At 47.0% G+C, this 10,057-nt stretch overlaps 1 protein-coding gene and 1 pseudogene across 3 annotated transcripts in view; both read right to left on the bottom strand.

Moving 5' to 3' along the window:
* Positions 1 to 7,914, bottom strand: part of DAGLB (diacylglycerol lipase beta) — a 32,074-nt gene extending 24,160 nt beyond the window's left edge. The window contains exons 1-3 of one of the 3 annotated variants that reach the window (XM_022587691.3): positions 7,732 to 7,914; positions 6,167 to 6,318; positions 3 to 174 (exon numbers count right to left, since the gene is read on the bottom strand). In XM_022587691.3, the coding sequence (XP_022443399.1) occupies positions 3 to 174; positions 6,167 to 6,318; positions 7,732 to 7,826 (419 nt within the window). In that variant the 5' untranslated portion in view covers positions 7,827 to 7,914. Of the gene's footprint in view, positions 1 to 2; positions 175 to 6,166; positions 6,363 to 7,731 lie in introns of all 3 variants that reach the window. The other 2 variants (XM_022587689.3, XM_089895620.1) reach the window with 2 other exon arrangements.
* A 179-nt stretch (positions 7,915 to 8,093) lies between these two features.
* On the bottom strand, positions 8,094 to 10,057 carry LOC111181890 (DNA-directed RNA polymerases I and III subunit RPAC2 pseudogene; annotated as a pseudogene).

Below are 10,057 nucleotides of genomic sequence, written 5' to 3'. Positions count from 1 at the left end.
ACCTGACCGCGACAGTCGCAATGATGCCATTCCCCACCGTCCTGTCACACTGAACACCGTCCTCTATCCAGGCGGCCCCCAGGGACGCCCAGACCATCTCTGGCAGAAAGAGTGCCAGGCGCACGTAGAGCAGCTTAGACATGGATTTCCGTGGTCCAGGATTACAAATGGTCCCTGAAACACAGAAAATGTTCAAACTGGTCACTTGCCCCTTCAGAGATGAGTAGTTGCCCTTCCACAAATAAACAGCTATCACAGCACACATATGTGTCCCATAGGCTCACCCACCACCTGACTTTTCTGCCTGTACTTGGGCAACAATGCCTAAGTTTGAGAGCAAGAGACAAAGTGAGGGATGGGAAACACGACAAAAAGCCTCAGATTCATTTCTTAGACTTACCAGTGTTTAAAAACACTTCTGGGTTCTAACTAGAGTGACAATAAAATCACTGTCCAAATTGGGATACTTTTGAGAGCAAAGGGAGGCTCTATTAATAATGCTGGGACAACCAACATAAAACAGAACTGTCACCAGCAAACAGAGGTATACAGTCACCGGGGTTCTCACAGCCAGGAAAATCCAGGCACCACCTGAAACAGCACGGGCCTGTTATTCTTTAATCCTCCCAATGACTGTGACATAGTCATCATCCCATTTTACAAATGAGGAAGCTGAGGCTCAGAGGGCTTAGTAACCACTTTCTAAAACATAATCCAGATTCGCATGCTGCAGGCTCTCTGCCTCACCAATGCTCCGTGGTCCTCACTTTTGGGAAGCGAACAATTCTGATGTGTGAGACCACTTGCAGAAGCCCACCACTTAGACACAACATTTAAAACTGAGTTTGGGGCTTCCCTAGTGGCGCAGTGGTTAAGAATCCGCCTGCCAATACAGGGCACACGGGTTTGAGCCCTGGCCCGGGAAGATCCCACATGCCGCGGAGCAACTAAGCCCGTGCGCCACAACTACTGAGCCCACGTGCCACAACTACCGAAGCCCGAGCACCTAGAGCCCGTGCTCTGCAACAAGAGAAGCCACGACAATGAGAAGCCTGAGCACCGCAATGAAGAGTAACCCCCACTTGCCGCAACTAGAGAAAGTCCGCGCGCAGCAACGAAGACACAACGCAGTCAAAAACAAAAAGAAACAAATAAATTTATAAAAATAAATAAATAAATAAAACTGTTTGTAAAACAAATCCAAGTATCATTAGAGGCCTGTGTACTTTAATTCTTGGTGTAAATCAACTCTCTCCCTTTGGGAAAAAGTTGTGATAAACACCAATTTAAGCAACATAAAAATGCCACATGATTAAAACAAAAACAGTGACTGAAAAAAAATCTAAGATCTAAAAAAATAATTGGATAAGGAAATAGCTTTTAAATTCCAAAAGCTACCTTCCATTAGAATGAATTACTCAGAGTCATATTTTAAAATATTAGACACTATCCGGCCTTGTTTTTGGCACAAAGACACAATGTTCTAAGATAACTGAAACAGCACGCCCTCTCTCTCCCTGAGGGACAAATAGTGCAGGTATGTAAAAATCAGTCGTGTATCTGGAGTGTATTATTATACAGCAATAGTCAACCAGCAGAGAGAAACAGGAAACAGCACCTGCTCACATCCTACCTCCTGGAGGGCTAGGATTCCAAAGAAGAGGCTGCTGGAGCAGAGAGGCTCCAGCCCGGGACACTGCCCGGATGAAGCAAACTCAGAGGTAAGGAAGCAGGAGACGGAGTTCTGGTGAAGGGTCCAGAGAAGACGTGAGAGACTGAAAAAGCCTTTTTATGTTTATGCTTTGCCTAGAAAAGCATTTTTATTTTACTCAGACCTTTATTTTCTCCTCGACGTAAAGAGCTGCCGGTGTGGATCTGGTGCTGCAGCGAGCATCACAAGGCTGATGCCCCAGAATGAATGAGCGTGGCTACGTCCCCGATCGTAATATCCCTGACACCGTCTCAGGAAGGAACCCTGTTGCCCTTCACATGGCTGAGCCAATGACATGAGAGCCACACAAGGAAGGCCTGTGTCACAGAATCTCGGGACTTGACACCTCTAGCCACTGCAGTGATTTTCTCCGGCACGAGAGGAGCTCTTGAGACACAAACGCCAAGGCAAAGCAAGATGTCCCAGAATACAAACCAAACACAGCGAAGGGCAGACCTTGGAAGTTGAGGGCGTTCTCTCAAAACACCATAGTCGCGAGGGTGGATCTTCCCTAATTAAACCTCCCACATGGTCAAAACAGTAGGATTTCATCAGGGAGGTTCTCAAATCAAAACTAGAAACTACCACGATATCAAGATTCTACAGTGAAGACCAAGAAAGAGGTAACTACACAAGCGTCGGTTTTCTGGATAAAGATGACTGAATTCTCTTTGTTCCAAATGCTCCCTTACAATGTGCGCTGTTTCGTTTAGAGGTGTATCAACCAAAAGCTTCAGAAACAGGGCCTTTCCGTTCAAATGACAGATTAACTATTGAGATGACTTACGAAACAGAAGGGGTGATGGGAGTTATCCATGTATCAGTAATAAGGTTTACCAAGGGGTTCACGGTTATTCAAAGATACACCTAAAGTTTATAACTTGTAAAAAACTCTGATTCTGTGCAGGCAATGCAGGTAAAGGGCGAAAAGTTCAAAGCGCTCAAGTGGGTATAAAGTAAATGTTAAGCCTCCCTCCCACCACTGAATCCCAGCCCTCAGTCACCTTCCCTCAAGGTAAACTAGTCACTCATGTACCCACCCCAGAGAGTCCACACATAAACCAAACAGGTAAGTTTATCCCTTTACAAGAAAGTAACAAACTACATACAGTGTCCTGTACCTTAGCATATTGGAAATCACCCCTTGTCCATTCACAAAGCATTTCACATTCTTTTTAACAGGTGCACAGGAGACCGTCATATGAACGAGCGACACTTAAACCGGCGGCCTATTGACAGGCACCGAGTTTCTTCCAATCTTTCATGCCTACGGGCAACACTGTGGCAAACTTCAAGTATTTTGCACACATGCAAATATATAGGGAAGAAACCGACTGATACCCACATGTACACAACACACACAGCCAAATTAGGCTTCCAAGAGATTCAACAAATCTACATGCCCACCAACAAAATGAGCTGCCTGAGCAGAAGGGAGGTTCTGGGGAAGGCGTTCCCTGCTCCAGGAAAGACCCAGAAGCAACAGTCTCACAACTGCACAGATTCACCAACCCAGTGTATCATCTTGATGAATTTTCCTTACTGTGATTGAGGCTGAATGTTTTTTTATATATGTAAAAATCTCTTTTACTTATTTTATTGTTCACCATATTTGCCCATTTTTGCGCTGACTATTGGTCTTTTTCTTATTTATCGTAGAGCCCTTCTATATTAAGGAGATTGGCTCTATGTCTCATCTATTACAATATTTTTTCCCATTTGTCTTTTTTTTTCTTTGAAAAAGTAAGAGAAAAACTTTATTTCAAACAGGTTCAGTGGTACGCATGCTACAGCAAAGGCTGGTTGTAACAGCAGTTTCATTTCAAACCTGAATTGATGCACAAGTGTGACACTGTTAAGCAATGACCAATTACCGCTAAAATGTGGATTAAATCCACCAATATGCCAATTCTGACATTTATTATAGATTCTATTATTTATTTTAGTAGTAGAGGTTAATTTTCATCAGAAGAAAATGAAAACAACCTTATGGCTTCTACTAAGGTAATGAGCTGTATCCCCAGTACTGCTTTGAAATTATACCCCTGGGTTGTTAAGAGAAATTCTGACTTCATCCAAATGTATTACTTCACTGATAATCTTCAGTCATCATCTACTGTCGGCTTGATGGTTATTCCTCTTCTTATTTGACCCTAACCATCATCTCTCTTTTTTTTTAACTTTATGGTATTCGTCACTGAAATTTACATAATATTTAAAATAAAGCATATGTTATTGATTTGTAACAAATTGGCAATTAAACTAACATGTTTTTATAAAGTACTGTCTTCAGTTCAGTTGTGGTATCTTTAGCTACAAGTATCAGAAACTCAAACTGGTTTAAAAACAAACAGGGTGCTTCCCTGGTGGTGCAGTGGTTAAGAATCTGCCTGCCAATGCAGGGGACACGGGTTCGATCCCTGGTCCAGGAAGATCCCACATGCTGTGGAGCAACTAAGCCCGTGCGCCACAACTACTGAGCCTGCGCTCCAGAGCCCACAAGTCACAACTACTGAGCCCACGTGCCACAACTACTGAAGCCCATGTGTCTAGAGCCTGTGCTCCGCAACGAGAAGCCACCGCAATGAGAAGCCAAGAGTAGCCCCCGCTCGCCACAACTAGAGAAAGTCCGCACACAGCAATGAAGACCCAACACAGCCAAAAATAAGTAAATAAAATAAATAAATTAAAAAAAATAAAAACAAGCAGGACCTGTCTTGACTCAAGGGGCTGGAAATGCAGGGCCAGGACTGGCACCAGGGTGTCCTCTGCTTCTCAGCCCTGCCCTCCTCTGTATTCAGCTCCTCCTGGGCTGTGAGTGGAGGAGACTCAGCAGGAATTCAGCAGCTCACTCATGCACAGTGCCATCCAGAAGGAAAACCATATGCTCCTTCTGGATCTTTCCCAGAGGAGCAGGGAAGGACTTCCCTGGAACTTCCCAGGAAACTCCCTGAATTTCACTGGCCCGAATCAGGGCACATGTCCAGTCCTGAACCAACCACCCATCCTGCACCAGGCACAGGGCCGGTTTCTGTGAGGGGTGGGGGGAAGTCCTGTCTGGAGGAGGCTGCTGCATAAGCAACCCACCCAGAACACCCCACACAACCGACAGATGTTTGCCGAACTCTGACGTGTGACGGTGCCTGCGAGGAGAAGCCTGAGGCATGCGGCCATCCATCCACCGCAGGGGTGTGACTGTGCCCTGACACCACCCAAAGTATCCGAAGAAAAACATTTAAGGAGAAAAAGGCTTGCACTTAACCCACTATTACAGTTGTAAACCCGGCGTGCTAAACAGAATGTGCTGTGAGCAGATCGGGAAACTAAATTAGATACCCTGTACCTGAAATGACACCATCTTTCAGAAAATCTGAGCTCACTGCGAACCTCACAGTGCTAAATCCTCATCGTACACGTTTCAGCTCCTTCCTTTCCTTCAGCATCAGTACCAACGACCATCCAGACTTGGGGTCCGACAGAGACCAAAGAACTGGGACCGTCTTTGATCCAGACCCCATGCATTCACGTTTTCAGAGGTAAACTAAAATATTCAGAGCTCTCTTTCCTACGTTACTGCAGTGCATGGGCATGCGCCATGCTTCTTGGTCATCCAAACCCTAAGGGCTTTTTCTCATGAAACACTCTGCCACTAACATTTCTCCCTGTATTTCTCCCCACGAACTACCATCTATTAAGTTTCAGTCTATCGTTCCACCCTATCGAGATCTTGATTCCATCGCCCAGGGTATCAGTTAGTTACTCCCTCCCAGCTTTATCATCTACAATCTGTAAGCCTCCCTCCTACATCCCGATTCAAGCAGTGATAGAACACGTTGGATGGTAGCACGCCATGCAGCCCTGCCTTTGACGGATGAGTTTTCATTTACTGATGCATTTCTTTATCAGCCACAAGAGTGCTCAGCTCATCCTACAAACCACAGTAATCGACAGGGAAGGTTTCCAACGTTTTCAGACATTCTCAGCTAAACGACTGTCTGCAGAAAATGGTAACATATAGAAAAAAACTATCAAGAAGAGATATAACTCTTACAACTCATTAATACAGGACAAAGAACCCAATTTAAAATTGGGCAAAGAATCTTAACAGACATTTCTTTAAAAATAATATAAAAATGGCCACTGAGCATATGAAAAGATGCTCAATATCATTTGTCATCAAGAAAATGAACATCAAAACCACAATGAGGGCTTCCCTGGTGGCGCAGTGGTTGAGAGTCCGCCTGCCGATGCAGGGGACGTGGGTTCGTGCCCCGGTCCGGGAAGATCCCACATGCCGCGGAGCGGCTGGGCCCGTGAGCCATGGCTGCTGAGCCTGCGCGTCCGGAGCCTGTGCTCTGCAACAGGAGAGGCCACAACACTGAGAGGCCCGCGTACCGCAAAAAAAAAAAGAAGAAGAGGAAGAAGCGGTGTCAAACGGAAGAGACTAGTGTTTACCTTTCATGCTGACACACACGATGGCTGACACGGTGCATATGATAACTGCCAGCAGAATGATGAGCACGATCAGGTAACTGCTGAGCAGGACGCCACCAGGACAGTCCAGCTTCCCTCTGTGCATGAGATACAGCGTCAGGATGCCGATCCACCTGCCGAGACACAGGTAGCGTCAGAAATGGAATCCAAGGAGCAGCTTTGAAAAACACAATGGAAGGAAGTAAATGGAGTTAATACTTTCCAAAACAAGGCGAGGTTCACTTTGGAACTGAATCTTCCTCAATAAAATATTTACTAAGTCAATTAAAGAGTATGGCTTTTTTTTTATTTTTAATGAGTTTTATACTTTCTATGCTTACATCATTGTTTTTATTCTGTGCCTGTTGTAATACATTTAAAGCCATAAGCAAGCAAATATAATGTGAACTGCTGGAAAGCTGCCCCATCATGACTCCAAGATATGCACCTGGTAAACAAAGTATATACTTGTTCAGTCATCAGCAAGAGAATTTTTACTTCTGTGGATTAACAAGAAACTGACAAACGCACATCTAATCTGCTGGGTGTAGTACAAAAACAAGGGGATGGGAAGCGAGCTATGGAAAGATGTTCTGTGGTGAACACTGATCAACTTGAAAGGACAAGGATTGCAGACTCATAAGTATATTTTGTAATTCAGGACAGAACAATGAAAGGCAGCACCAAACAATGCAACGTGACAGTGTTCTTCACTAGAGTTATTTCAGAATCCGGCAGGGAACCATTTCGCAAGAACGCGGTATTAGAGATTCAAGGCCAGAAGAGGAACTGGACTAGATAACTTTTTATGCTTTTGTCAGTTTTGTGATATTACATCCTTGTCTAGAAATAATAACGGGAAATGATATCAGAAAGACTGGCCCTAAAAACTATGAAACAGCTAAGAAGCAGCTCATAATTTCATGTTTTTAAATTCCTCTCCCCTTAAGAATCTACTTTTTAATAACGATGATATTACTCTTCACTCAGACCCTCTGGGACTGACTTTCAGGCACCCAATTCCACTTCCCACGGATTCCACATTTTGAAAGACTAGAGAGAAAATGCCAGTCCTGTGTGCTCGTCGAGGGATTCAGCCACAACCGACTCAGGAACGGCACGAACGGTATTGTTGCCATTCCTGCGTTTGGCAGACAAGATGCAGTGCGTTTCCATGCAGAACGCTGGAGTGATGCTGATGGCTGTTCCCGGCTCGAGGCAGGAGGTCCCGAGGCCACGGCTTTGGGCGGCAGCGCAGCCCCGGCGGCTCCCAGGCCCGGGTCTCGACGCCCCGGAGGAGTGCCCGTGCCCTGCAGCGCCGACGTCCCGCCGGCGGGCCCACCCCATGACGCCGGGCACGGCGCCCCCGCTCTGGGCCGCCGTATGCCGTCTGGAAATGGGGAGAGCAGCGGCACCCACCTCCTCGGGCGGTGGAGAGGACCAGGTACAAGAACGCAGGGCAGGCGACACCGTCCCTGCCCTCGACCGCCTCGGCCCCGCTCCCTCCTCCGTCCCGGCCGCCCGCTGCCCGCAGAGCCCGCCCTCACCACAGCACTCGCACGAACAGCTCGAAGACCCCCGGGAAGACCAAGTCGTCGCTGGCGATGGCCCAGCGCCGGCCGAACAGCACCATCCCCGGCATGGCGAAGAACCCGCCGCCCGGGCTCGGGCTGGCTCGCCGCGAGCGCGCTGCCACTCGGAGCCCCGAGCCCTCCGACCTCTACCGCCGAACCGCGACTCCGCGCAGGCGCACGCTGGGGCGGGTGCGGGGGGGGGGGAAGGGGGGAGAAAGAGTGAGAGGCCGAGACCAGCGCACGCGCACTGAGCCCCACGCAGCGGCCGCTGGGCCTCTGCGCCTGCGCAGATGAGCTGACCCGGAAGACGCAGGTGGGCCTCGTAGGGTCTTCGCAGGTGTGAATTTTGTAGATAAGGAGTCTTCCTGACCCGAAGGGTTAGCTAGCCCTGAGACACCCAGCAGTCAGTGGCGGATCTGGAGTTCATACCCAGGTCTGTGGGGCTGCAAGCCTATGACGAAGTTGCCCCCAGCCCCGACCGATCCTGGGGTCAGGAGTGCCTCTTTAGGACCATTCCCTGGTTCAGGGCCTGAAGCCACACGGCAGCTTTGTGCTGGGGAGTGGGGAATAGCCTGATCTGCCTTCCTTCCTCCCGAGCAGGTCATAGGTTCTGACCACTTCTCAGCCCCTCCACTCCCTCCCCTCCACCCTGGCCCGAGCCCCCTTCATCGTGTACCTAACCCGGTCTCCCCACTGCTCTCCCCCACTCTGCCACCCCACCTACGGTGCATTCTCCCTACAGCAGCTGGGGTGACCTTGTTGAACCGTCAAACCAGGCCCATCAGCTTAGGATCTTGCAAAGCTGCACTCCAAACCCCTAGAGCAGCTTTTCCTTGGTAGTTATACAGCATAAGTCTGTAAATGCGTGATCAATCTGCCTTCCCGGGTTAGGGTTACTACTTTCTCCCTCCTTCACTCCACTGCCTGCCACCTTTTTCCCCCTGAAATACATCAAGCTTATTCTCGCCCCAAGGTTTTCAAAGTCCCTGTGTCCTTTGCCAGGGACGCTCCTCCTGCAGGTATTTCTTTCCCTGTCACTCTCTCACTTCATTCAGCCCTCAGCTCAAGTGTCACTGCCTCAAGAGCCTTCCCTGGCCACTTTGTCTAAAACAGCCCACCCATCGGTTCCCGTTCCTTTGCCCAGCTTTAGTTTCCTTCACAGCTCTTAATCACTCCCTGACATTGTATCACGTGTGTTACCGCTCTCCTCCCACCTTGAGTGTGTTAAGTTGCCTGAGCCTGGAAACCTTGTCCATCTTGTTCACTGCAATGCACATAATAGAGCACATTAAATGCACTTATTAAATACTTGATTAATGAACAAACAAACATTAAATGTCAAAATTTTCCAAGTCTGAAGAACCTTCAGTGGTCTTCTAAAGGGCAGAATTTCAGAGTTAAAAATAATAATGTTAAAAAAGTAATAATAATAATAATAATGAAACTGTATTGACGGTTGTGAAAATGATACAGGGAATTGTAAACAAGGAAGTTATGAGATTTTTATAGAAAAAGAGAATCAATCAATCATTCATAAAATAAATATTTATTGGGCACTTGGTGTGGCCAGAAGTGACTTAATCAGAGAGGTCAGGGAAGACTTCCCTGAAGAAGATATTAAAATGAGATCTGGAGGAAGAGTAGCAATTAAGGTGAAAAAGGGTGATTCAGAAGTTAGAATGTTGTGCCTGTGATCACATACATTCTTTTTTTTTTTTTCCAGTTTAAATAAAAGAGGGAATTTATTAGAAGAATACAGTTTCTTACGGGGACTCCAACAGCAGAAGTGGGTTAAGAGCTAGAAGGAAGCCTTTCTGGAGGACAGGTCATGTTGTAACCACAAATGTTTACTTCTGGGTTTTGCAAGAACATGAATAGAATATCCTAGAGGTCAGTCCTCCCTGCATAGTGCATAAGGGACTAGAATGTGGCTTCATTTCTGCTGGCTTTTTGATCCTTATATTCCTTTATGCTGGCTTCAAACATGTCAAGCACATGTTGGCAGATGTCTATTCATGAGCTCAGTCAGGCCTCTCTGAAAGGGCTCAACAGCTGGAAGGGCACCTCGAGTCTGTATGTGCAAGTTAATTTTGCTCTCTGAAGGATGGGTTGTAGTGTAACCACAAAATTCCAATTCCGGGTTCTTCATGATCATGTAACGAAGAGAATTTCCCAGGATATGGTCCTCCTCGTGCAATACAAATGTCACACAGTGTCTATCTGTCCCAGCTGCCTGGACCATTTCCAGGGCTGTCTTCCTCTCGTCTTCAGCCATTGGGGTCTTCAATCCAGCCAAAAA

This window comes from Delphinapterus leucas, chromosome 15 (assembly GCF_059928025.1).
Source record: "Delphinapterus leucas isolate spDelLeu-1000000601 "Yukka" chromosome 15, BTC_Dleu_Yukka2, whole genome shotgun sequence".
Classification (NCBI taxonomy): Eukaryota; Metazoa; Chordata; class Mammalia; order Artiodactyla; family Monodontidae; genus Delphinapterus; species Delphinapterus leucas.
This window is presented reverse-complemented; position numbering and strand designations above follow the sequence as displayed.